Raw genomic sequence first — 27,992 nt, 5'->3', positions numbered from 1 at the left:
AAAAACTGCTCGAATCGAAGTGCTCCATTGTCGTTTCACAACTCGAATCGGGTACTGCATTGTTAATGTTAATGTTTTAAGAAGACAAGGGAAAATCTCCACGGTACCCTAAATTAAGATTCGGTTTTTGAGAAGGTGAATGACCAAGTTAAGCTTTTATGTCTTTTGTACAGGAAGTTAAATTAATTTTATTTTTCTTTTACTAATCAACATTAAAATGAAACAATACCAGGTTATGCTGAAAATTGAGAGAAAAACTTGGTCAAATCGACGAAGCAATTACAATATAACAATTAATTTTACCTTTTCGACACCTACTCCATATCTGCACCTGCTTCTTCCGCTCGTTGCTGCTGCTGCTCGTCGCTGGGTTCGCTCGAGTGGGTTCGCAAGTGTTTTTGCTTGCCAGCAACCGTCCTGAATCGCGCTGGGCACAGTTCGCAGGCGTGCGGGTTTTCACCCGTATGTGTGTGTGACATGTGCACCTTGAGATGATATTTGCTGCTAAAGGGTCGCCCGCAAACGACGCATTTCACAGGCTTCATGTGGGTAAATTTATGCCTTTTCAGGGCTGCCAGCGTGGGGAAGCTAGTGTTGCAGGTTTGGCAAATATTGACCAATTTTTGGGCGTGCTTCTCCGTGTGTGCATCGAACTTTTGTTGGGTGGGGAAGTGAAGTTGGCAGGCGGCGCAATAGAAGATCTTGCCCAAATGTTTCGCTTTCATGTGCAGTTTAAGCTGTGGAATGGATGCTTGCACTTCTCCGCAGATTTTGCACTTTCCTCCCTTGGCGGATCGATTTTTTATGTTCTTGCAATATCTTTCCCTTACGTGAACGTAAAACGAATGAAAGTTTCTTAGCGTTCGACCACAATCCGTGCAATCGATGGGTCCCTGATGAGCCTCTCGACGATGTTTTCTGTATTCCACCATCGTTTCGAAGAGTTTCTTGCAAACCAAGCAGGTCCTCGCCATATCACCCAAACATACTCCCCTTGCGATGTGCGTCTCTAGATCAGCCTTGGATTTAAACAATTTTCTGCATTTGTCGCAATAGCCTCGATCGACGTGTTTGTTTTTGTGGCGCACCAAACCAACGACTGAAGTAAACGATTTCTCACACAGGTCACACGCAAATAGCTTTGGCGATTGTTCCGATTCTTGCAGACATCTTCCATCTTTCTTGTGCCCCTCCTCAGGGACAGCAATTTGCTCCACAAAGACTTCGCTGTCCAATTCCGTCTCTGCGTCTTCGATTTCCGGTTCTTCAACTTTGATTTCGCTGGCCAACAGTGGATCTTCGCTCGTATCGTGTTCTTCCGGCTCCTGACTGGTGGCCACGTCCTGGGAGATGCTCGCTTTCATAACTTTACAACTTTTATTAGCGAGATGCCTCCGCAGATGCGTTTTGTATCGGAACGTTTGCACACACCTCGGGCAGGGGAAGCGCTCCCTGTGGGTGTACAAGTGGTACTGCATTCTGCTCAGTTTGTCAAAGGTCTTGCCACAAATTGTACACGGAAAGGTTGGCCCTTGCTGGCAATTTCCTTCCTGCATGTGCGTTCTTTGCGCTTTGCTCGACGTAAACGAAACTCCACACTTCTTGCATTGCATGTCGATTGCAGTATCTTCGTCCTGTTCTTGCACTTCCGCGCTGCTTGTCGGTTCCTCCTGGGACTTTTTGCCCGGGCAGCGTTTACGGTTGATATGCACCAGCAGACCACCTCGGTTACGGAACGTTTCGTCACACCACTCGCAAGCCACGCGCTCCTTGTGGCTGTACATGTGGTACTGCAGTCTGGTTTGCTTGTCAAAGACCTTTCCACAAATTCTGCACGGATAAGTGTGCGTTCGACGACAATTTCCCTCTTGGGTGTGCTTCCGGTGTGCTATGAACGACGAGAACGATATGCCACACTCGCTACATTTTTCATCTCGGTTCAGCACTTCTTCCATCAGCATGGAATCTGAATCGATCATTTCCTCTTTCTGAGTTTCTATCAGCGTGTCCTCGTGTTCTTGAGACGTAGCCGGAAATTCCGGCGCAGCACACGGTTCATCACACTTTACCTGTTCAATGCCGTCGTCACCAATCTCATCACCTCCGGGTCCCTGGAGTTCCCACATCAAAGCTATCAGCTCGCCCAGCCGGCGGTCAGCTTCGATGCACTGCTGGTGCAGGTCGTAGGCCGCCACGGTTGCGTTCCGGCACTCCAAGCACACCTTCGTCGGCATCATCTGCGGCAGGACAACGACGTCTTCGGCTTCGGGCTTTGCAAAGACCGGAGCGCAAATCGTCCGCAGCATTCCGTGCAAACTGGGCAGACCGAACGAGGCGGCATCGTACAGGTCCACAAAGTGTTCGTTCGCGCCGGCCATGCAAATCCGGCACAGCCTTTTCGGGTCCGCTGCAATATCGAGCTGCATTCTCGAAGTTTTTGTTTAGACTCTACAGGATTCAGGGGTTAAGAAAAGAGATTTTTATAAAAACTGAGTTAACTGGAGAAAGAGATTTAAAAACAAAACAGGAATATTTACCGTAGACTGTCGTAAACTCTTTATAAACAAAATTTCAGGATTTTTTGCGTGAATAAAACACAAATTCGGGTGGGGAATGACAGTTCGATCAATACACGTTTACAAAAAATAATTTTTGCCATGTTGGATTTACCATTTTTTCGAATGCTTTGTTCCACATACACGTGTAGAACTGCTAAATTTTCCCAGGTGTTCTTTTCTCAGCGATAGGCAATCAAACGTCAAAATTACCCCCAACTAGAGGGCGCTGAAACTTGGGGTGATGTTTTCATTATATCCTACAGCGAGTAAATTGGTTTTAAATTTGAAATTGTTTTATTTCATCATAGAATCGACATTAATAGTAAACTATACCATTTTCAGGTAAGAAATAAATAGCTTAATTGATATAAACGAAAATATTTTTGTGTCGGTGCAAGTAGGCGTCCTGATTGAGGACCCAATCGTAGTAGACGTATTTGATGACGGAAGAGTGCAAGTCACTTCCCAACAACCAGGACTACCTCAGCTTGATTGGGGGTCTGCTGTACGTAGCGGTGCACACCAGACCAGATATAGCAGTGAGCACGTCGATCTTGGCCCAGAAGTCCAGCAAGCCAAATCAACAGGACTGGAACGAAGCCAAGCGAGTTCTGCGCTATCTGGATTCGACGATCAACCACAAGCTCCAGCTGGGTGCCACGAACGAAGAATTGCAGATGTTCGTTGACGCAGATTGGGCTGGAAATTCACGGGACCGGAAGTCAAACTCTGGCGTACTGTTGCAGTTCGGAGGTGGACTTGTCGCATGGTGCACAAGGAAGCAAACCTGTGTGGCGCTGAGCTCAACCGAAGCAGAGTTCGTTGCCTTAGCTGAAGGATGCCAGGAGCTCATCTGGACTCGCAGATTGCTAGAAGAAGTTGGAGACGCAGTTCTTGGACCAACCAGGGTGAACGAGGACAACCAGAGCTGTATCAAGTTGGTTGAAAGCGACAAGATCGAGCGACGAAGCAAACACATCGAGACGCGCTACTTTTTCGTTCGAGATCTGCAGGAGAAGGGAACAATAAGGTTGCAGTATTGCTCCACGGAGAACATGCTAGCTGATGTGATGACGAAGCCGCTTGCCAGAATCAAGTTGGAGAAGCTGCGTTCGGCGATTGGGATTCAACCGGATCAGTTCGAGGAGGAGTGTCGGTGCAAGTAGGCGTCCTGATTGAGGACCCAATCGTAGTAGACGTATTTGATGACGGAAAATAAAATTATCATTCTTGTTCAAACCACTGAGCTGAGTAGTTTACTTTTTACGAGCTCTACCACATTCTAAAATTTTGTGATGGCTGATATAACCTGTTTATTATCTGATTCAAAATAAGGTAATGTTTTAATCAACCAAAACCTAACTAATCAATTGAGCACCCGCAGTCGAGCAGTTTTTGATAGTTCGCTCCATAAGAAATACATTGTAGAAAAAAGAAAAAACTGCTCGAATGGAAGTGCTCCATTGAGAATGTAGATTATTCAAGTGGACAAATATTTTTTAAAGTCACTTCTACCACAGACAAACAGACGTAAATCTCTTTTTAATTCCATCAATCAGGAATATAACGGCTGATTTGAATTTAAATTTAGTTCTCGGATTATCCACCAGAATATAAGGCACACTTTCAAATGACGTTTAAGCTAGCGCGCCAAAAGTTTTGTTTTTTTTCTGTTGCTACTTGAGTGTGATGATGGACCAGTTTGGAGAAGATTGGTCGGTGGAATTTTTGGATCCGGACCCGCCTCCGGGTGTGGATTCCGCTGAATGGTCTGTTGAGCATTTAGATAATCCTCAATCCTTCCCGGCCGAACCGTTAGAAGAAGAGACGCCGGAATGACGCGGTGTCCAGCGATGGCAGTTGCGCGACCCGGCCGACTTCGAGGACGCAAGAGACCGCGAGAATCTTTACTCCGTCGTGCACAGAAAAAAATATTTCTGTAAATTTACATTATTTATCATGTACCAAAAGGTATCATGATAAATGATGTATATTTCCATTAGATCCATTGGAAATTTACATTAGATTAATTGGAAATTTACATTAGTTTTGAAAATTTACATTAGTTTTGGAATTTACATTAGTTTTGGAATTTACATTAGTTTTGGAATTTACATTATTTCAAATCAACTAATTCTGATTGGCCAATGGGAATGAGAAGCTCGACTTGGATTGCAGTTGGAAAAGGGTGTGGCCTATGTTCTATTTTAAAATTATTGTAACGGGCAGCAAAAGGAAATTCTGATTCTAAAAAGTTGTTTCACAGGTAGGGGACGCTTTCTCGTCGACGGCCAAGTGGAATAACGCTGGACTGGAATCGAACAGACGACGGGTAGGATGCTCGGTGTTACTGCTGCTACCCGCTGCCGACTGAGCCATCTTCGCATTTTATAATCGAGCGGCTAAAGCATCAACTTGTTCAGGTCGAGGCACAGGCAGTGAGCCAGCGAAGTATGAGAGCGATAGAAAGAGAACCAAACATAACTATTTTTAGATCGGGTAGTTTTGAAGTCAACGTTTGGCAGAAATACATTGGATATATGATTTACATTAAATAGGAATTTACAGGAAGCCGAACACGGGTAGAAATCCATCAGATTTGAGTTTCCATGCTCAACATTTCCATTAGATTCATGATTTACATTAGTTTTAGATTTACATTGGAGTAATTTCCATGACTTTTTACTCTTTACATCATATTTCAACATTACATTGAGTGAGTTTACATAAGAAACAGCAATTACGTGCTGTGTAAATTTACATATTTTTTTCTGTGTGGTCCTCAAATCCGGCCTTCGTGAATGACGCGGAAGCTGGATGGCAGAAACTGTAGGTATCAGAGGCGACTCGTCCACCTGTTCAACCTGTTCATTGAACAGGTAGCCAATTTCAAGCGGATATTTTTTTTTATTTATGTGCCGTGGTGCTTTTTTAACCAGCAACATACAATTACAATTTTTGTTTGAATATACGTTAACAAAATCAACGCCACTGCATGCACCGAAAAAGCTTTGGCCCGCCACCCTTTACTCTTTTACCTCTCTTTACAACCAACCAATACCAAAGCGAGCCAGCCTAGCGGGCCACGCGCAAATGCTCGTCGCGTTCAACACCGACCCTTTGAACGTCGGGGAAAAAATCTCCATAGAGATATCCACGCGCGAGAGTGTGTTAGTTTGTAACAAAATTACACACAGACATAGGCAAATCGAGTAGATTAATTCGTCTGTCAAAATCAGCTGTGTCCTTTGTTATACCACGAGCACGTGGTAAACAGCTGGTTTTTACAGACGATTGGTCTACTCGATTTGCCTATGTCTGCGTAAAATAGTGTAAACAAAATCAGCTGCTTGGAATTCAGCCAATCACAGTCGATCAAAACCAAAACAATACTTCAAATACAAATACTAACACAGAATCGTGGTGTGCGTGAGAGAAACCGTGGAGATCTCTATACGGAAAAAAATCAACACATGTAAAGAGCTTCCTATTCATACGCAGCGGCATTATCGATGTGTTGGTAAATCTGGTTCAATCTGAGAGCGTGAACTGACAGCATTTTTGGGAGATAGCGAAATGCCACCCCCAACCCCCAGCCGACTTAGCTCGCTCAGCTCTCCAGGGAGCTGCATGCAAAAGGTAAACAAGCCAGCGCGTTGACAGCACGTTGAGAGCATGAATAAATGAGAGAGCGCGAGAGCACGACAGATATTGCTCTACACGGTCAGCTGGATGTACTCAAAATCAAGTTCGATTCACTCATTTTGGACCATGCGTGGAGGAATTCATTTATGAGTTTAATGCTGAAACTCATAAATGAGTTTAGCGCTCGAACTGCCGAATGAGTAGTTTGGCTGGACCGCGATTTTCGGCTGTTTTAATGAAAATTACCTTAAAAACTTTGAAATTTGTGAATGTTACTACTAAATTAAGTGATTGTTTAGTTAAATAAATCATTTTAGTACTCGAGCAACCCAGAAATGCTGGTTATAATTTATTTATTTCATATTCAATATATTTAAAACGCTTGCACAGGTTTTTCTTCGAGATGGCCTTCGGTGCTTATCTTCCGGTAACGGAATGCAAATCAGCTCATCTAGCTGACCTAGATGCAGGATGGCGGGATCGGTTGGTAGAACCTATGATGGCGACCATTAGCTCAGCGCTGGTCGGAAAACAGCACCAGGACGCAATGTCACCGGGCGCCAGCATCCGCTCGTCAAACTCAAATTGACTCGATCAAACGCAGTCAGGAGCCCCGTGATGAGGATATTGCAGTTCGGGCGACGTTGCCTCCGTTCTTTTGATCAACCCGAAAACGGAACCAGTGGTCCCGGCAAGCCTTCCCCTCCGAATCGCTTTCAAGTCCTCCCCGGAACTTATCCTGACCGTCTCCTGCAGCAACTGATGAAGATCTTGGGTACACCGGGTCAGCTGAAAGGACACAAAAGTGACGCACGTTATCACTGACATTAAACTGAACCCTTTGAAGGATGTTCAAAAACTCAACCGAAACTCACCGTTGGTACTGCCGCAACTGGCTTTGGCACGGGTGCCGATCCAAATGTCCAGTCGCAGGTAGCCGACTCGTCCGTGGTCCGCGTGGTCCGCGACGACATTCGGGTAGAGCTGGCACGTCCTCGCCACCAGCATATCCCACGACACACTTTCAAAGTAACCCAACGAGTTGGAGTAGATTCCATGCTCTGAAAAGAAGAAAAAACAAAAAATCACAAAAAACCCTAAAAGATATCAACTAAAGCTCAACTCACTCTTCCCCCAAAGCTTGATCGAACGCAGCGCCAGCCGAAAGTTGTTAATGTTGGGCACCAGCCGCAGGATCTCGTCGGTGACGTGGCACACCGAGTTGGACTCCAGATACTTCAGGCAGCATATCGTCGCGCAGGTCAAAGTTGTCCGGAATCTCCTTCAGCGCCAACCGCGCAAACAGCAAATCAATCTCGATGCCGTCAAAGATCATCTTGACGACCGGCACAAACGCCTCCTGGACGGTGCGGCACTCCGTCATCTTGGGCTGTTTCTTCAGCAGCTCGAAGAACGACCCAAAATATTTTTGCCGTTCGATGTTACGCGGCGCCACGCACAACGCGTCAATATCCGCCCCTTGTGGTGAACGCCCAGCCGGTACGATTCGAACATGTAGATCTTCCTGCCGAGCAAAAAAAAAAAAATCTTCCTGCCGAGCTTTTCGACCAGCGATTCCAGCATGTTCTTCGAGACGGACACATCGCGCACCCACTGCTTGACCAGCGTGTTCAGCTTGGACAGAATCTTCATCCGGTGGTTCAGCTCGGACTCGTCCTCAAACACGTTGTACGGTTCGAGCGCCTTCTGTAGCTCCACCGTCTTGGTATGGTCTTCCGGCTTCGGTTCCGCCAAACTGATGGCCGACGTCATGCCCAGAGTTTTGTTGCTACCAGCCGATGCTGCTGATGCGGCCGCCGGGGGCTCAACAAAAAAAATCCCAGACCTCCTCCATTCCGTCTCAGACTTGCGACGCTTGATAGTGGTGGGCGATCCTCAGTGAAGCACATGGTGATACCCACCACCAACCACACCGTAACTAATGGTGACCTCCGTGATGATTCTGGGCGCCACATCCGCCGCCAATATAACCACCACCTTGACCACCACTCTAACTAGTCCACTGATTGCTGCCGTACGAATTGTTAAACACCGAGTACTCGTGCGCATTGTTGTTGATCTTGGATTGCAGTTGCTGGGCGATGGCCACTGCGGACGCTGTCGCTAAAGAGGAAGAAGCGAAAGGTTAGTATTCCGCTGCCGATAAGACCGGCGCAGCTGCTGGACACAGCGATAAGTGTCGATATTCTCACTGCCGCGGAAGAAGAGTGCGTGGTTTGAAATACTTACGAAAGTGTAACGTTGGCGCGAGCTGTAGGTTGTCCGAGGGTGATCCGCTTAAGCCGGACCCGATAGGGGCCCGTGAAGTTGGTGCTGAAGGATAAGCCACCTTGGCAATGGACCCGGAGGATCAAAAGATGCTTGATAGCTGGGCGCTTGAATAGGTGATGTTGGGCTGACGGCGCAGCTGAGACCATCGTAGTTGAACCTGGGGAGGATTGCGTTAGCGGGGTGTAGCTGACCGTTGGCGTTGTCTATGACGAAGAGACGATGCCAAACAGAGCTGGTAAACTCTTGGCTTACCAGTGCTTGAGCTGTTGTCGCTCCCGCCGTACTGTAGGTGACCAACTTGGCAAACGTTCCATCGGCTGTAGTTGGGTTGAGTTGCACCACTTTTGATGGAGTTCGCCAGCGATTGAATCGTGCCGGTGTCGGCAATCGACGCAGGAGTGGTGGAAGTTTTAGCCGAACACCATCTAAGGAGCCGCCGCAACTGGCGTTGCCACAGGTGCCGATCCAAACGCCGCATAGTCGGCAAAGTCATTTCCACCGGCAGCTGGTTTGCTCACCTGAGACGCCCAAACACCGCCTAAAAGTATCCTGACCAAAACCTTCTGCTCTTCTGCTTCGGCACAGCAGGATCGTCCGCGGTAGGTGGATTAATATCGTCCAGTTGACCAAGGCAGCCGACCGACTGCCGACCGGGAGCGGTCATCGATACCACGAATAGTCACAGTTGCAGCATCAGTCGTGTCAACGTTTGAACACCACCGAGTGGGGAGGATAAACCATAACCCCTTCCCCCATGTCCGTTCCGCGAACCAGTTCCGACCGTCCCCGTTGTGTTCCGGGAACCAGTTCCGTATATCCTGTTGAAAGAAAGCGTGTTTGCATCTTCCGACCAATGTGGAATGTCAAAATCAGACGGTTACTTTTCTCCTTCATCGGTTTTGCACCTTCCGGATTGTCCGGAAGAGGCAAAACAAAGAGGAAAACTTCTTCCTGCAACATATTTTGCAACGTCCGAACAATTCTGTTTGACCATCCGAATTGTCCGGGCGTTGCAAAATATGTTGGAGGAGGAAGTTTTGCCTCTTCCGGACAATCCGGAAGGTGCAAAACCGACGGAGGAGAAAAATAATCCGCAAGGTGCATAATTGTTTTTGAACCATTCAGACAACCCGGAACTAGATCCGGTTAGTTTTGAAGAGCATTTTACAAGAGCTTACCTGTTACGAACTGGACTTAGCCGCAAAACCTGAAAGACTGCAAATATAAATTAATTTAAATAATACCATCCGTAAAGTCTACAAGGATTGTCCGGGAGTTGCAAGTTGGAAGATTAAGGTCTTCATTTGCGTTTGAATCTTCCAACCAATCTGGAATTTCCAAAATCAAAGGTTGACTTCTCACCTTCGACCGGTTTTGCACCTACCGGACCGTCTGGAAGATGCAAAAGCAAAAGACATACATTCCTCCTCCAACGAACGTTGCACCTTCCGGACTTCCAAAAACAAAGAATGAAATGTTTCTCCAGCCTATTGCCACCACAGCAGGAAAAGAGCGAAACAGGAGTTTGTAGCTTAAAATCGCAGAGCGAAGTTTATTTGCGACTGGAGTGATTGAAGTGTAAACAATGAATGAACCAAAAACATCAGATGCTGCGCGAAAAACAAACGTCAACTGTCAAAAAGATAAAATACCCGGCACTGAAAAAATGCTGATCTCTTGCTAACAGGGCTGCCAACCAACACTCCTCCACAAGAGCTAAGCATTTCCTTCCTCCTCCTCTAGTGATTCAGCTTGTAAAGCTCTCCTACCTTCTGCGCGATCAACAGTACTTTGTCATTCTTCATAACACAGCATTGATCCCTTTTGAACACAACGTCAAACCCTTTCTTCGTGATAGCACTCACTGACACTACATTAGCAGACAACCCTGGAACAAACAATACGTCACCTAGCTTAACTCCAGTTGGACGATCGTTGCCATCCCGCGAAACTAAAGTCACAACTCCTTTAGCCCTCGACTGCAACACCTGGCCATCCGCAAACTTAACGTTCTTCGCTGACGCTCGATGAATCTGTTCCAGCTGATCCTTACTTCCGGTCATGTGCACAGTAGCTCCCGAATCCAAATACCAATCCTGCGTAGGCTCCTCCTGAATTGCCGCAAAGCACAAGTCTTCGCTGGAACTGCTGGTTGTTCTGACAACTGCTGACAATGCCTTCTGCTTTCGGTCTTTCTTCGATCGTTTGTCCTCAGCTCGTAGTTTCTTAAGTAGTTCACAATCTTGCATAAGATGATCGGGGCTGTCACAAGCGTAGCACAATCGGCTCGATCCTGCAGCTCGCCGGTCCTTTGAAGCACTTCGCACAGCCATGGCCTTCTCTGGTTCCGTTTCACCCTTGTTCTTGCGGCGATCGTACTCCTCCATCAGCTTTGTCTTCACAAAATTCATCGAGAGAACCTCCATCCGACCATGAATCGACGACACGGTGCTTTCGTAGGACTCTGGTAAATTCGCCAAAATGAAGCAAGCCTTGAGGTCCTCGTCCATGCGGATGCCAACGTTGCCCATTTTCTCGAAAAGCTCCTCCATGTTCAGCAAAAACTCGCGAACGTCACCTCCTTCAGCAAGCTCCATCTTTGACAGCCGCTTGATAAGCGCCACCTTTCCGACTGAAGAATCTTTCACGAAATACTTTCGCAGCATCTCCCATGCTTCCTTCGCCGTTTCAGCGTCCTCGAACTCCCTTTGCAGCGCATCATCAACCAAGTATCCAATGGTCTGCAGCGCCAGATCGTCTTTGGCCGCCCACTCCGGAGATTTCTTCACTTCCGCCTTGGCATCATCAACAACGTAGCTCCACAATCCTTCGCGCGTCAGAAACTGCCTCGCGCGCCGCTTCCAGGTCTCATAATTGTCGTATCGCAACCTCTGGAATCCGAACTTCGCACCTTCCATCTTTAAGTCCTCGCCGAGATCAAACTTTTATCAACTTTCACACAATTCTTCCTTCAACTACAACTTCCTGTCCGCTGGGCCCATAACCTATTGCCACCACAGCAGGAAAAGAGCGAAACAGGAGTTTGTAGCTTAAAATCGCAGAGCGAAGTTTATTTGCGACTGGAGTGATTGAAGTGTAAACAATGAATGAACCAAAAACATCAGATGCTGCGCGAAAAACAAACGTCAACTGTCAAAAAGATAAAATACCCGGCACTGAAAAAATGCTGATCTCTTGCTAACAGGGCTGCCAACCAACACAGCCAAGTTTGTACCTGCCGGACAATCCGGATTCCGGATGGGGCAAAATTTGTTGGAGGCGGAAGTTTTTCCTTTGCTTTTGCATCTTGAGACACAGCGGAAACTGGATTGCCACTTTTGCCAGCTGGAAAAGTGGTCACTCAATCCTCCCGGACCATTTCGGCAAGGGGGAAGTAGATTGACATTTCTTCCAGCTGGCAAAAGTGGACCACCACAACTCCCGGACCTTCCGAAAAGAAAAAGCAAGTTTGCCACTTCCACCAGCTGGAAAATGGATAACTGAACATTCCGAACCATTCGGAGAAGTGTTAAGTAAAATTTCCATTTTTGCCAGCTGAGAAAATGGGCCTCTGCTACACCCGGAACGTTCCGGGAAAGAAAAAACAAAATTGCCGCTTCCTGAACTGAACTTACCTCGACTTAGAAAAAAAGCTGACTGCTGCTGACCATTTCTTCGCCAAGTCCAAACTACTCAAACGCCAGTTCAGCTTTTGAACTGTCGTTTGAGTGAAAAATCCACTCATAATCAAGTTCAGAAAACCACTCATTTTCAGTTCGAGACCTGAACTTGATTTTGATTGGATTTGAACTTGATTTTGAGTACATCCAGCTGACCGTGTATATTTGGCGCACTTTCCCAGATCGAAAGTCCGTAAACCCACGATGTTTTGTAAGGCAACGATGTTTTTCGATCAGTTCGATGAACTGGTATGCTGCGCGTTAGAGTGAAAGAGAGAGCATGCTTTTGATTTTAACCGAAGTTTCGCAAAGCATGCTATCTCGCTCATTCATGTTTGCGAATTTTTCGTCAGTTCTGTCAAACGAAAAAAAACATGGCGTGCACGTTTGCTCTGTCGCGAAAGATTGCTTTGTGATCGGCTTTTCCGGGATTGTTCCGGGTTGTTTGTCAATTCGGCAGGTCAAGAAACGCTCCCAGATTGTCACCTTGTTGGTCGAAAGTGGATTTGAAAGGTAACTTATATTTTTTACTTTGCTTTATTTGTTTAGATTTGCTACAAGCTTTTACTAAAAATTTGCATTTTCAGGCCAGACGACGCGTGCAGGTGGTGCAGCCCCAAGATGACGGTTTTGCTAGCTGGCCGTTGATAATCGTGTCCTCAAGTTCAACCCCGCCGGGACGCGGCCTTTCGCACGATTGGCTTGATTCTTGTGCACTTTCGCTACACCCTTTTTGTCGCGATCAACGGCGGAAACCTCCTCCAGGCTCATTCACCGCCTGAACCCCCACCCGCCAACTCCAGGACATAACCACGAAGGCAGCGGAACTGACTGCAAATACCAGCGCAGTTGAAGTCAAAGTCGCTGATTGTGTTCCGGATCACCGCTAGCCTGAATGCACCCGTCGAAAACCTTTGTCAAACTGATCACGTCTGTACGCCGGAACCTGAGTTCAAACCCGCGATTCAGTTGACCGAGAAGAACTTCAAATTTGGTGAGAAAGAGTAGAAGCAACACCAGGTAGTGAAAAGCGCGACAAAGAAGGTCGTCAATTTGTCGGCCGCTGGTCAACATTGGGCTGAACGTGCTTGAGAACATGCCACTGTTGTTCTTGGAGAATCAACAACGGTAAAGAGCTCAAGCAGTTCGAAACTTCAGGACAATTTAGGGATTTATCTTTTCAGGATTTCATTTAAAAAAAAGGCTCGAGAGACGGCCGGCTCATCAGCCCTGAACTAACTGCGCGGATAACAGCGCAGAATTATCAGCATCTTCATTCCTCCACGACGGAGTTTCCGACGTCCTTGCAGATGCATCTGCTGCAGGAAGTACAGCACCTGGCGCTGTGAAAATCGCCGGAACGCAAACTCGAGCGTGCTCACAAACAACGATTCCAAGAGACTGTTTCGGAACCGGTCCGCACTCCAGCACTCCAGGAACAAACTGCTCCCGATCGAAGCCACAAGATCAACTCGTTCCCATGAATTTGAATCTGCATGGAATGTTCCATTGTGTGCAGAACCTGTCGTCACATCCTCAAGCAAGCCGAACTGGTCACGGTCTAGGATCCGAGTTCCAATCTTTGCGCGTTCTGCGCGACATCAGTGAAGAGTATGCCAAAGAGTAGTTTCTTCCACCTGGCGTGATAAATAAAAAAAATATTCTGGTAAGTTTCTTCTAACATTTGCTAGTTTCTGTGTAATAATTCTTTTATTCTATCACATAGGTTCTTTCCCGTTACCATGCTCAAAACCTCGCTCCTTGATGACGGTACGTCGGCGGAACCAACCCTGACTGACGTAACCAAAGTAGTCCAGAAGCTGTGTCAGATTCGGAAAAGGCCGCGTGTCGTCTCTTTGACCGAGGAGAATATACAAGCTGTCTATTTGTGCATCGCAGGATAAGTCCCGGATGTCATCGGCCGCCACCCGGGGTATGGCATGGCACCGCTCACGACAGTCGTGGACGTGCATGAAGCCGATCTGTCCGATCTGGTCCGATTCGCAAGCTGCATAATCTTTCCATTTTGCACTCGCCGGTTCCGAGATTTTCGCCGACGTTGTTGGCCAGGAACACCGCAAAGTTGATCGAATCCGTTGAGATGACGTCAAGCAAGGCGGCGGTTGCCAATACGAGCCAGCAGCAGCTATCAAAATAACATGCCTTTCAATGAGCTGACCACACCCGAGCGCCAGAACTATAGTGCATACCCGCACACGCCGTTTCCTGTGTCGGCCGAGAATCTGCAAGTTTTAAAAAAGGAGAAGCAGCAGTGTGCGCCAAAGAAAGTAATCAAACCGTCGCTCGATGGCCAAACTTGTGGAGAACGTGCGCGACAACATGGCCACGGCCGGTGTCGGAAAGCCGGTCAAACCTGTGACCTGCTATCAAGTCTACAAAAGAGTTGAAGTAATCTAACCTACCACAGATCAACCGTTGGGCTGCCAACTCGTCAACCTTAGCCAGCGGTGACTTGCTCCCGTAGAATGTCATGGGATGACAATCTCGAAATCAAAATTTAAGGTTCTAGTAAGTTAATTCTGATTCATATTCGCTAATTCTAGTTTAACAAACTTTTTTTATACTGATTTTTTTTTGTTATGGCCTAGTTCAATCCATGGAAGGCTCATGATGCAGTTATAGCCTTTTAAGTGGCATGGTAGCCCGCACCTGCACAAGTTCACCGCCACCTTCACAAGCACCAGAACCAGAACCATTATCTATCACAGTAGCACCCTCTTGCATCGTCGGTCGCCGAAGAAAGTACAGGGGAGGTACAGAGAAACCGGGTCAGAATGTCTACGTTGATCAGCGCCGACAAGTTCATTATCAAAACATCCCCACTGATCATGTCACGTTACTACGAGCAGATGGTCGCCTCCGTAGTACAGCCAAGCCATGTTCCGCAGACTCGTTTGCTCAACTTAAACAAATAGCATATAAAAGTGACCAGCACCTTCGACGCCCAAGAAACGACAGGATCCTTAAGCGCTTGGCCATTAGCGGCGATTTCGCTGGAGACCAGTTTCTGGACAACATCGGAAACGACGATAGTGAGCCAGAATTCAACAACTACGTCTAGTGACTGGACCGGACCGGAACGGACTAATAGATCCTCAACCAAGTCCCGCTTGGAAGGCTCAAGGGCATTTCAAACAAAGCCTGGTTCATGGTTCAAGGTCATCAAGTCCCAACAAAGATCGCGGATTGCTCTGCATGGAACAGCTGCCAAGTAGGGCATCTTTGAGATTGATGGCAGTTTCTCGAAGCAGCAAACGCAGTTCAAGAAGTGGAGAAGCTGGCAACCGCCAATCGCTCCGAAAGCAATCCCTGCCGGCTTAATTACAAGTTGGTAATGTTCCGGTCGGGGAAACCAGCAACGCCTAAGCCAGTCTGCCTCAAAGGGTTCGCAGCGCTGCCCACCGAACAGCAGGAACTGGCCTCGCGAGCAGCAACATGAATGTCGTATTCCGTCCCGTCCAGGCGACGTGAAGCAACTGACGAGCAAGTGGAATAGGTCCTTCAAGCCAACGAGTCCCTTACAGCAACTTTCAAAATCCTAACCCGCTGAACCGACCCCGCGGGAAAAGCCCCCCAAAGCTGCCCAGCTGGGTGCTTTCGGCATCGGAAAGCGTTCATTTAATCAGCGGTCAACGGGGGGTGGCCAAGGAGCAGCCGGCGGCAGCGGAACCGGTACTAAAGAAGCACAGGTAATAAAGTTATTTTCAAAATTTTCCAACCCCAAATAACTTTTCCCTCTTCTAGTCGTTTGTCGGCAGGCGAGTTGTTCAGTTGTGTAAAAAAACGGCGTAGAATCATTTGAGGCGGCCATTTGGACTTAACACGACAGCTCTACTGAAGACCTGGCGGACCAGAAGTTTCTACACCACCAAGAACAACCTTCGAGTGCGACCACTACCGTTAGGCCACGCGGGTCTAGATGGCCGCACACGAAACACTTTTCATACCCGGCGACGTAGATCGATCGACCGGGCACTTCCATCGGGCCGGGAAGACCGAAGAAGTTGATGGCAGCGAACGTCAAAACGAGCCCCGCTCTGGACGCAAATATCGCGACATCGTGTCGGCATCGTACTTGTGAACGTTAACGAAGTGGTCCAGATACTAATCTCGAACCGGAACAGTCGTCGCGTGCCGTTTCGAAAGCTACTTAGCTAGGTAGGTCCGCGGCTTCGTACCAAGAAGGACACTTCCGTTATTTTCCAGAGAGTGCGTCAGCGCGCAATAATTCGATCTTTCAAACCATGCTCACCGGTTCCGAGAGATTCGCCGAAGGAACATTTCCGATGAGTCCAACGGAACTGGTGTAGTCGAAATTGAAAAGCTGGCGGTGACCGGGAGGACCACAAAGCTGAATGCATCCGTCGATATACACATGTCAGTGTCCGGAAGCGCCCGCGTTTGCCAAGAAGAGCTTCAAGTCAGGCAAGGAGTATCAGCACCAGGCTGGCTAACAATGTAAAGGAAGTGCACGAGAATATGGCCATGACCTGCGTAGGTGAACCGCCGGAATGTGGCTTGCTGTCACGTCTGCACTGTATTCCGGACGTCAACAAGCTTTTAACTTTACTCATTCCGGTGTAGAAGCGTTCCAAAAAGTCCAACCTCCGCATCGACCAGTTCCTGTCCGATACCGGCGAAACGAACCTACTCCGACCTGGTGAATAAAAAAGTCGCTTCCATTTTTCCGGTTCAACACCACAGGCAGCAAAAGTAAAACTAAATTCCATCAAGACTTGGAAAAAATAAACATTTTGGCTAATAAAGTGAAACGAAGTGCAAAAAAGCAAAAATAAACAAATTGTTTCAATCAAAACAAATCACGAGTTTGACAGATGACAGAAAAAGAAGAAAAGGAACCCAAAAAGAGAGGTTGATGCGCGTCCGATTTTCCACCTTTACGTCGTTCTTACATCGGCCCCGCATGTAGGCCTCTTGCGATGTTCGAACAACCTTGACAGGTTGACGTTTCGGGTGCAGAATACCTTGATTCGGGTCCGATGCGTGTCTCAAAATCAGACATGCATCGGCCCCTGTAGGTCTGATCGTCGCTCTGACGGTCAGACCCGATCGGCCCCGTATTTCTCACTGGGTTTAGGCATCAGGCTGTTTTGCGCAGACTGGTGATGGCTTGTTTTAGAACTGGAATGTTCAACTGCGCGCGTTGAACCTCTTCGATCTTCTTGGTTACTAGTGGATTCTTGCTTTACTGGAAAGTCATGTAATGTTAAGTTTAGATAGTGTGATTGATAGATTGAATTGAAACAATTGAAAGAAAAAAGTACTGTGCTTTTCCCAGCATTAAAATTAGAAGCATTAGGACACATTAGAAGAATTATGACAGTAGATCAGGGAAGGGTTTTAAGCACCTTGTTTTGCAAAATATCAAAGGTGCTGTGCTACTGAGTAGATTCAACCATGATCGTTTATTTATTTTTCGGATGGTTCTATTTAAAGCGGATGCAGTCCTAAAAAGTTTAAGATTTAATGCCATTAAATGCTCCAAAAACGACTGTGTTTATTCAGACTGTAGTCCCGGTTCACTCTAGTTGTATATATTATTAGACCGATTCTTAGCGAAGCTACACCAAAAAGTCACTTTTTCAATTTCCAATTCGAATTTTTTATGAAAAATTTCATTTTTATTATGATTTGAAAATTGCAGTGTTCTTTAAATACGTTTTCTTACCCCAAACGCAAAAAATATTGACCAAATAAGGTCTGCAAGCCCATGAATAGGAGAGGACTTTTTTTTTTCATAAAACTGCTCCTTTTGTTGTCCCGTCACGGAAAGAAATGGCTGGCAAAAACTCAAATTTCAACCAATTTGTTCAGTCCAAGGAGCAAAAGATTCGTTTTTTAATTTGTGATAATGTGTAGAAGAGCAAAAATTAAAAAAATAATAAGCTAGCAAAACTGTAGCGATTTTCTTGGTGTGCCTTTTTAAAGTCCAGGTTTACGATGTTGTCCCGTCACGCAAACGGATATGTTTTTTTTTCTGAACATCCTGATGAATACTTTTAAAATTCAGTATAATATTCAATAACTTCCCTTGAATTTTGATAAGGATGGCAGAGCGATTGCTCTATTTTTCCACATTCCCCACACTAATGATTAAGTCTTAAAAATACATTTTAACGAGATAAAAAAAAGTCTTAAACATAATTTTAATTAATTATTTGCATAAACAGAAATTTATAATAGTATAAAAATAATAAAACGTAAAAATAAAAGCCATTCGAAAGAAAAAAGCTTTAAAAAAATGTTTTAACATTGAACAGGTACTTCATTCGGGCACGAGTCGCCTCTGGTAGGTATAGACCGTCGACAACAAGGTCAACCTGGTCTCATACGATTATTTGGTTGCTTGCAAGTGGACTAAATTGCTTGCTGAGAAGGTAGCTTAACCTCACGCCAAGAAATTTACTAGGGGGTGTACAGAGTCAAAGTTTTTACTTTTCGTTAATCTATTGACGCTGATATCAATATACTGGTCAATACTTTAACGAAAATTAAAGTAAGCATTCCCACCGTGTATTTTCAACCTTGAGGTGACAGATGGTAAACAACAAAGCTAATTTTTGGCGGATCAAAACTAAATTTGAAAACAAAAGGAGTTGGCGAACGGTACACGCATTTGATTACGATTCCGGCATGTTCCGGATTATTTTCGAACATTCCTGGTTTCAGGAAAAGCGAACTCTTCCTCCTGCAGCTCTGGAAAATAGTTCACCGGTGTGTCCGGTATTGCAAGCAGAAGGAAGAGTTGGCCGAGTACAGGTTTGTTCCTACATCGTGGTAGATGACTGAGTGACCGCGAATCGTTCTGTCACGGAGAACCGAAGAAATTGCATTACTAATGTCCATCTAAAATTCTCAGGCGAATCTCATTCAACAAGAAAAGTATAATCAAATGTCGTTTTTTTATGGTCGAGAAATTCCCATTGCCCGAGATGAACAGATTCTTCCAGCAAATCTAAAAAAAAATAACTACATTTTGCCATTTTATGACCAAAGAGACTATTGTCTGGGGAATGGGGGAGGGAGGGATTACCGTGTTCAGTTCCCGGACAAGGTTCTTTCATTACGAATAGACTATCATGTCTATTGCAGTGTAAAAATTAAGACAATGAACGAAACCTGATGTTTTTTCATTTCTGCTTTGTTGGATGGAACCTGGCTAGATTCGATCACTGCAAATAGGCATTTTGCATTTGCAGAAGAAAGCAGCTTTTGTTCCACCACGGAATCAACCTTATTTTGCACTCAAATGTTAACAAATTATTAGGTTGTATTTTGGTGAACGGGAGAGACAAATTTCCATCCTACAGCAGCTGAATGTAATCCTCCAACATTCCGGTGTCGAAAAAGGAAAAAGTGCTTGTTGTTTGCCTCTGCCCTTTAGACTACAAAGCCGAAAATGCCAACGCCGACCGGGTTCTTCCCGGGAGTACGACCGTCGAGTGCCCGTGCCACGAGACACAGATCGTCTGCTAGAAAAAGATCGGCTATGCGGTGCGGCGACCATTCCTCCTATCGCGGTCCAGCACCGACGTCGGTCGGCATCCGTGGGTTCTCCGAGTTGGTCCAATCGCTGGTCCATTATTTCAAACGTTGTTGTGCCTTCACGCATTTTTTTATAATTCCTGAAATGTGTAAAAGAGGTTCGGATGGCTTACAGGAGGATAATTAAAACACGTGTGTTACGTTTAGAGCGGTTGTTAAAAGACTAAGATTTATTGTAAACAAAGTAAACAGGAACATCTGCTGACAGTTCTGTTGGCGCAGTAGCGCGCAAAGGTAATGGGGCAGTGGTTGCCATCTCAACACCCCTGCTCAACCACAGCACCGTCCAAGCCCGATCTTCGTGCACAACTCCCTGAAGGAAGTCGCCGGAAGGCCCTTGGTCATCATGTCGGCCTGCTGTGCCGAAGAACGCACGAACTTTAGCTCCAACACTCCCTCGTTGATCAAATCTCGCAAGAAATGAAACTTCGTGTCGATGTGCTTGAGCCTCCCGTGATCACGCGCATCCTCGGCAATCCGAATTGTTGATTGATTGTCCTCGTGCAGGGAAATCGGCCCGTCCGGCTTCAACCCCAAGTCGCGGAGCACCCGCACCATCCAGAGAGTATGGCACGCGGCGGTACACAGCGCTGCAAGTTCAGCTTCCGTCGAGGACAACGAAACGGTTGGTTGTTTCCGGGTAATCCAGTTCACCGTGCAACCGTACAGTTTGAAGATGCACCCTGTCACCGATCGTCGATCGACCAGGTCGTTCGCCCAGTCAGCGTCACAGAAGACTTCCAGCAACGGCGCCTCCTTCTCGATCCGATAGACAAGCCCGACATCCAGCGTTCCTTTGACATACCTGAGCACCCGTTTAAGGTGGATCCAATGCTCATCATTCGGGCATGCCTGGAACTGGCTAAAGTAGTTTACTGCAGCAGACAGGTCCGGCCTCGTGGTGAGTGCCGCGTACATCAAACAGCCAATGAGTTCTCTGTACGGTTTGGTGGTACGCTGCGCTTCAACTCCCTTCTCCAGTCGCAAACGATTCTCCATCGGCGTCGACGTCGGTTTGCACTCCATCATGCCGAACCGTTGCAGCAAACTCTCGAAATATCGCCGCTGACTGATTCGCATGACCCCTGGCTGCCGATCGATGGTCAATCCAAGAAACTGTCTCACCTCGCCGGCGTCCGTCATCTCGAATTCTCCGTTTAAACACTTTTTCACGACCTTCACCAGCTTCAGCGACGACCCAACAACCAAAATGTCATCAACATACAGTACTACGATGATCTGCTCTCTTCCGGTTCCTCGAACGTACAGGCACTGGTCGTTAGGACTACGGACGAACTTCAGCTTCTGGATGAACTCGTCGAAACGCTCGTTCCACGCCCTCGACGCTTGTTTGAGCCCGTACAGCGAACGATGCAGTCGGCAAACGAGGTCCTTCCCCTGCTGAAACCCGTCAGGCTGCATCATATAGATTTCTTCGTGCAGGATCCCGTTCAAAAACGCCGTCTTTACGTCCATCTGGTGAACGTGCATCTCTTGCCGATGTGCCAGCGCCAACACCAGTCGCAGCGTGTCCAGCTTCGCCACCGGGGAGTACGTTTCCGTGTAGTCGAATCCCACCTTCTGGCTAAAGCCTCTAGCCACCAGTCTCGCCTTGTATTTGTCGGCCACAACTCCGTCACCGCGTTTCACACGAAACACCCACTTGCAGGTAACCGGCGTGCGACCAGCGGGGAGCTTCGTCAAGGTCCAAGTTTTATTGCGCCCCAGCGAATCGATCTCCTCGTCAATGGCAGATTTCCATCTGCACCAGTCGTCCCGTTTCTTCAGCTCAGCAATCGTTTGTGGAATGTTGTCAAGGAAACTTGTAGCACACAAGGCGAAACCAGCGTAATCCATATCGTAATCACGATGCCAGGATGGAGCTGTACGATCCCTCGGCGGTCTACCTGGATCAGCGTCGGCACCGACTTCAGGATCTTCTCCGACAGGCCCTTCTTTTGCGGCGGGAACTCCTCCCGCGTCCAGTTCTTCTTGATCGCCGTCAGCTTCTTCGTCGTCGTCGAAACTGCCGAACTCTTCATCGGACGTCACTTCTTCTTCTCCCTCGCGCTCGGCCGGCGCGACAGGGGCGAAAGGTTCTTCAGCTTCGTCAGGAATCGGGCACACCACGAACTGCTCCACTTCATGCTGGTCGTTCTTCTTCACGGTCGTTTTGGTTTCGACAAAATCCACATCTCGAGCAGTGACAATTCGTTTGTTGACCGGATCCCAGACCAGATACCCGTTCGCAGCGTAACCGACCAGGAAACCACGCCAAGACTTCGGGTCCAGTTTCTTTCGGAGTTCCTTCGGCACATGTACAAACGTTTCGCACCCAAAAACTCGCAGCTTCGAAACGTCCGGCTTTTTCTTCTCCCAAAGTTCGAACGGTGTTTGTTTGTAAACAACTGCGCTGGTAGGACTCCTGTTCAGCAAATATGCCGCCGTTCGCACCGCTTGTCCCCAGAAACGCTTGTCCAGTCCCGAATCCAGCAGCATTGTCCTGGCCTTTTCGACCAGTGTCCGGTTCATGCGCTCGCTCGTCCCGTTCTGTTCCGGTGTGTACGGAACGGTAAACTCGATCTGGATCCCCTTCGTACGGCAAAACTGCTTGAAACGCCGGCCGGTGTACTCGCCACCGTTGTCGCACCGCAAACGGGAAACCTTCGTCTGGAACTTCGCCGTGGCCAGCGCCTCGTACTGCTCGAAACAGCCTAGCACTTCGTCCTTCGATCGCATCAGGAACACGACGGTAAAGTGAATCCAATCGTCTTCGATGCACGACTGGCAGACAATCGTTTGGTCGACTCCTTTGTCGACTGTCAGTGTCAGCCCTGACACCATGTCGTTTCGCGCGAGATCTGTCAAACTTCTCTCGTTGAGGTGGCCAAATCGACGGTGCCACAACACAGAATCACTCTGAACGCGGCCACAAGACAACAGCGACTTCTCGCAATCGAAAGGACGAAAATCCAGCTCGTACAGCTTATCACGTCGAGCACCACACACAACAATTTCGTCGCCGCGGTAAATCAGCGCCTTACCATCGTCGAAAACAACCCGCATCCCGGCTTTCTCGATCCGTACCACGGAAAACAAGTTGTAGCGCAGTTGCGGAACAAAAAGAACATCTTTCACAGTGCACTCGACGGACCGGCCACCCACAACAGAAAACATCTTCACAGTGCCAGCGTGTTCGGCCACAATAAACTCCCCGTCCTTGGCCACAGCAATCTCGATCGGTTTGGACAGCTTGTGCAGCTCGACAAACAACTCTTTCTCTCGCGCCAGATGGTCCGACGCCCCGGAGTCAAGGAACCACTTTACCCGCCGCTGCACTTTCTGCGGCTCGCCGCCGCTCACGCCCACAAAACAAACACTGTTTCGCTCACTCGTGCCAGCAACGTTTGCTTTTGCACCGTGTTGTTTTTGGTTGTACTGTTGTTTCCTCTTCTTTTTCTCCGTGCAGTCTACACTCTTGTGGCCTTCCTTTTTGCAGCTGAAGCAGCGGATCTTCTTCTGCATCTTCATCCCGGAGAAAGCAGCAGCCTCGTTCCCGGCGGTGAGCGAATCGACGCCCAAACCCTTCTGCTTCGTCTCCTCGTCTAGCAGCCGACATTTGACGAATTCCATCGACAGGTTCTCCTCCGCCATGGTCTCAATCGACGTCACCACGGTAGCAAACGCCGAACCGAGCGTCAGCAGGAGGTGACAAACCGCGTCAATGTCGTCCATTACGGCCCCGGTTCCACGGAACTCACGCACCAGCTTGTCGAAGCGCAAGAAGTGGTCCGTCAAACGGCCACCGTCGAATCGCATGCTTAGGATTTGCCGCTGGAGATGCATACGGCTCGCGACGCTCTTCCGTTCGAACACATTCTTGAGCGTCGTCCAGATTTCCTTCGGCGACTGCTTGTCCTGAACGTACTCGAGCTGGGAATCGTGAATGCGCTCGATCAACAAACGCTTGCACTTCCGCCTTCTCTTCAGCTGTTCCTTCCGCCTCTTCTCCTTGTCCGCCGAAACCGTCGTCGAATCTTCCGTCTTCGGAATCAGCTCAGGAAGCTCTCCAACCTCGTGTAGAATGCAGTCGTCCAGCTCGTACTCCTCCAGGAGTACCAGAACTCGATACTTCCACGCGGCAAAGTTCCTGCCGTCAAACAGCGCGACATGGTAGCGATCCTCGCGCACAACCGCGTCCTCCGACATCCCGACAAGTTTACTAAGAAACGACAACCCGGATTAGCAACGGGCTGGGCCCATAACCTAAAAGAGGTTCGGATGGCTTACAGGAGGATAATTAAAACACGTGTGTTACGTTTAGAGCGGTTGTTAAAAGACTAAGATTTATTGTAAACAAAGTAAACAGGAACATCTGCTGACAGTTCTGTTGGCGCAGTAGCGCGCAAAGGTAATGGGGCAGTGGTTGCCATCTCAACAATGTGGTTATGTTTTCATTGTAAAATTATGACAGTTCGGGCAATCAAGGTAAAGTAATAACGGTGGGATTTCGTTAATTTATTGACGAAATATCAATACGTTAACCGTTTACGTTAATGTACTGATAGTGTATTGACGACTTTGTCCGCCCCCTAGACAAAAACAGTTCCCTCACGCTCACTCTGCTGTGCCATTATTTTAATTTTAATTAGGTTTTCAATGTGCAAAAAAAAAGTGTAACAACTTATTCGAGATAGACAGCTTTTACTTATTTCATCAACAATCTGTAATTGAAAAATGCCAAAAATAATCATTCGATTTTTGAAAACACATTCAAAATACTGAATTACCTTCTCCAAATCTTGAACTTCCTGCAATCATTGCTGCTGCTTAAGAATTATTTTTATCGCATGTGTAGTTTGACGCAAATTTACTCTTTACATTTATTTTGTATCTTTAGGGTTTTGCTGAAAATAATAAACAAAATTAATTCGATTTATTAAACACAGAAAAAACATACTAATTTACCTCCTCCCAATATCCACCTTCTTTAACTCGTTGCTGCTGCTACTTTTGGGTGTGCATTCTGTATTCAAGTGTCCATGATTTGAGGCTCCTCTACTTTGATAATTTCCAACGGTTCTTCGTTCACCACGGTCTGGGAACTGCTTGCGCTGTCGATTAAGCATCGTCTTGCTCTGATATGCGCATGCAAAATGTTTTTGTTTCTGAACAACTGACCGCAGTGCGGACAAGCCACGCGCTTCTGGTGGTTGCGCCTGTGGTACAACATTCTTGTGTATGAATGGAAAATCTGACCACAGACTTTGCATGGAAACGTTGGTGTTTGCTGTCCTGCTTGGTTTTCACTTTGTTCCTGCGTCTGATTTTGTGAACATCGGGATTTCTTCAGGTGCCTCACCAGTGCTGATCTGTAACCAAACGTGGCACCACACTTTGAGCAAGCCTCGCGCTCCTTGTGACTGTACAGGTGGTAATGCATTCTGGTAAGTTTGTCAAAGACCATTCCACACTTTTTGCATGGATAAGTTATCTTCCGCTGGCAATTCCCGTCTTTGATGTGATTTTGATGTGCTCTGTTTGATGTGAACGCCACGCCACAATTGGCACATTGTATGTCACGTTCTACGTTCATCTTTGCGGTATTTTTTAGCGATGGTTGTATTTCTACCAGCAACGATTCGTTGGATTTTCCTTCAGCGATATTTACTTCTCCCTGCATTTGGTGTTGTTCCTCTGACTGTTCCTGCTCTTCAGCACTATTTTCTTCTTCGCGCATGGCTAGCGAAGTGTTGGTTTTATTCCCTGAACATCGATTACGTTTGTGATGTAACCGCAAACACACTGGGTTTTTGAACGTTAAATCACACTTCGAGCAAGCCACACGCGCCTTATGATTACGCAGGTGGTACTTCAATCTTGTTTCATTATCGAATGTTTTTCCACATATTGAGCATGGAAATAGTTGTTTTCCCTGGCAATTACCTTCGAGCGTGTGCTTTCGATACGATGCGGTTGAGGAAAACGTTATGCCGCAATCGGTACATTTCCAGACACGCACTTCGTTGACCGCTTCTTCGTTTTCATCCGTCAGGTCTAGAGCTTCGACCTTTATCATATCCACTTGCTCGGTATTCAGTAACGGGATCTCCTCTACTGCTGGAAGCTCCGCCTCGTTGGACTCTGCTTCCTCGGTGCCCTCATGGATTTGAAGGTGTTTTCTCAACAACTTAACCGTCTTAAAAACTTGACAGCAGATCACACAGGTGCGCGCCATGGAGACATTCGGACCCTCACACCTGCCTTCATTTTTGTGTCTTTTCAAAGTCCAACCGGTTGCAAATGTTTTGCCACAACGCATACATGTTTTGTTTACATTGACTACTGGTTCGTCTTTTCGCACCTGGCCTTGTTCTTCTTGGCACACGGCCTCGGAGGTGCTTGTCTCGATCCCCAAACAAAATTTACGCGCGTGATGTATCCGCAGACAGTCTCTATTCTTGAATGTTTGATTACACAAATGACAAGCTAGCCGTTCCTTATGGTTACGTCTGTGGTACTGCATTCTTGTAAGTTTGTCGAAGGTTTTTCCACATTTTGTGCACGGAAATAGTTGTTTTTGCTGGCAGCTTTTTTCCAGCATGTGATTTCGATACGATAGGTTTGAGGAGAATGATATACCGCAATTGGTGCATTTCATGCCACGCGCATCGACGACCTCTTCTTCGTTGTGACTTTGGCTTTCATCCATCAGGTCTAAGGCTTCGACCGTTACCGAATCCACTTGCTCATTATTCAACACCGAACTCTCCTCGGCGGGCCTATCTCCTTCCGAAATCTCCTCTTGTGTTGAAGCTGGAAGTTCCGGATAATTCAGCGGAGGACACGGTCTGCTATCATGCATTTGACGATGTCTTTTCAGCAATTGAACGGTCTTTAAAACCTTATTGCAGATATCACACGTGCGCATCATGGGGTCGTTCGTCTTATCACACCAACCTTCCCGTTTATGCCTGACCAAGGTCCACCGGCTTGAAAACGTCTTCCCACATTCCACACAAGTTTTGTCGTCAGCGTTTCCTCGCTGTGAACAACCTTGCTGCGCAGACTGATCCTTGATCTCAACGCTCTCAACCATTGTTTCCTCCGAAATTGGTACCTCCTTGATACTGCTCTTGGGAGGATCTTCGGAAACCTCACCAATCTCATCGCTGCCGGGACCTTGGAGTTCCCACATCAAAGCTACCAACTCACCCAGCCGTCGATCGGTCTCGATGCACTGCTGATGCAGGTTGTAGGCCGCCACGATCGCGTTCCGACACACCAGACAAACAATGGTCGGCATGTTCGGCACGATGGCTTCCGCTTCGGGTTTCGCAAACACCGGAGCGCAAATCGTCCGCAGCATGTCGTGCAAACTGGGCAGACCGAACGGGGACGCATCGTCGTACAGGTTCGCCGGATGTTCCTCGACGGGTACCATGCAAACCCGGCACAGCATCTTCGTGTCCGCTACAATGCCGAGCTGCATTCTCGAAGTTTTTGTTTGTTTTTATTCCTACAACGGGCAGATGCATCAACTAACTACAACATCTAGATTAAATTTACAAAAGGTCCTATCTGCATAGGAAACCCATGACTCATAGGTTGTTTTGAAAATTTACTCTAGTTACTAAGAAAATTCTAGCTTATTCTGTGTTTTTCATATGCAAACAGAGCTGGAATATTTACCTTAAACTGCAAATCGAACTTCTCTTTTACAATGCAAGCAAATAACTTGGAAAATCTTCAAAATTTCTTGATATTTTGCGTGAAAACAGTTTTTATTTATGCACACAAATTCGAGTGGCAAGTGACAGTTCGTTTTATACACCCTAACCAAAAATCAAGATTTTCTGAGTTCAATATCCCTCTTTTAACACGAATTTTTCAGTTCAACCCATATAACCATTTTTATGGTTTTGGTTACCTGAGGGCTTTTGTTAATTTGATTTGGTTAACCGCGGTGGATTTTCTTGAAATAATTCGAACTGTCAAAAAACTACCAAAGCATCTACCGGTGGATATATCCACCGGTAGATGCTTTGGTGGATTTTTGACAGTTCGAATTATTTCAAGAAAATCCACCGCGGTTAACCGAATCAAATTAACAAAAGCCCTCTGAACTAAAAAAAGGTGGAGGTGGTTATGTTCTACATGACCAATATGACAAAGATCTTTGTACAAAACTCTAAAAAATCATTCTATTTTTATTTATCGAGGTTTTTAA

At 47.0% G+C, this 27,992-nt stretch overlaps 2 protein-coding genes across 6 annotated transcripts; both read right to left on the bottom strand.

Moving 5' to 3' along the window:
* Nucleotides 1-18: 18 nt before the first annotated feature.
* Nucleotides 19-27,603, bottom strand: LOC120420769 (zinc finger protein 208-like). The gene is made up of 4 exons (XM_039583878.2): nt 27,455-27,603; nt 25,709-27,281; nt 304-2,407; nt 19-238 (listed from the first exon to the last, which is right to left on the bottom strand). Exons 2-3 carry the CDS (start codon nt 27,252-27,254, stop codon nt 315-317), a joined length of 3,639 nt encoding a protein of 1,212 aa, XP_039439812.1. The 5' UTR covers nt 27,255-27,281; nt 27,455-27,603; the 3' UTR covers nt 19-238; nt 304-314.
* Nucleotides 7,333-12,332, bottom strand: LOC120420768 (poly(A) polymerase type 3-like). 5 transcript variants are annotated; one of them, XR_008212386.1, is made up of 5 exons: nt 12,131-12,332; nt 9,674-9,710; nt 9,014-9,313; nt 8,454-8,652; nt 7,955-8,327 (listed from the first exon to the last, which is right to left on the bottom strand). XR_008212386.1 is itself a non-coding variant. In XM_039583874.2 (5 exons), exons 3-5 carry the CDS (start codon nt 8,986-8,988, stop codon nt 8,249-8,251), a joined length of 519 nt encoding a protein of 172 aa, XP_039439808.1. In that variant the 5' UTR covers nt 8,989-9,313; nt 9,674-9,710; nt 12,131-12,332; the 3' UTR covers nt 7,955-8,248. The 5 variants fall into 5 exon arrangements, 4 of the variants coding, with proteins under 4 accessions (XP_039439810.1, XP_052565517.1, XP_039439808.1 ...); XM_039583874.2 differs by having other exon boundaries at nt 8,748-9,313; XM_039583876.1 differs by lacking the exons at nt 7,955-8,327; nt 8,454-8,652 and adding an exon at nt 7,333-7,606 and having other exon boundaries at nt 9,202-9,313.
* Nucleotides 27,604-27,992: the final 389 nt, after the last annotated feature.

This window comes from Culex pipiens, chromosome 1 (genome assembly GCF_016801865.2).
Source record: "Culex pipiens pallens isolate TS chromosome 1, TS_CPP_V2, whole genome shotgun sequence".
In the NCBI taxonomy this organism is placed as follows: Eukaryota; Metazoa; Arthropoda; class Insecta; order Diptera; family Culicidae; genus Culex; species Culex pipiens.
Note: the sequence above shows the minus strand (reverse complement) of the source record. Positions and strands in the feature narration are given on the sequence as shown.

Excerpts from the sequence above, each read along its gene's own strand:
- LOC120420768 (XM_039583874.2), bottom strand. The coding sequence starts at position 8,988 with ATGACTTTGCCGACTATGCGGCGTTTGGATCGGCACCTGTGGCAACGC. Across the intron at positions 8,653-8,747 it reads CGACAACAGCTCAAGCACTG|GTTCAACTACGATGGTCTCA; the intron begins GTAAGCCAAGAG and ends AATCCTCCCCAG. Across the intron at positions 8,328-8,453 it reads CGCGCCAACGTTACACTTTC|CGACAGCGTCCGCAGTGGCC; the intron begins GTAAGTATTTCA and ends CTTCCTCTTTAG.
- LOC120420769 (XM_039583878.2), bottom strand. The coding sequence starts at position 27,254 with ATGCAGCTCGGCATTGTAGCGGACACGAAGATGCTGTGCCGGGTTTGC. Across the intron at positions 2,408-25,708 it reads TCGAAAGCACACGCTCGAAG|CGGACCCGAAAAGGCTGTGC; the intron begins GTAATTGCCAGG and ends TCGATATTGCAG.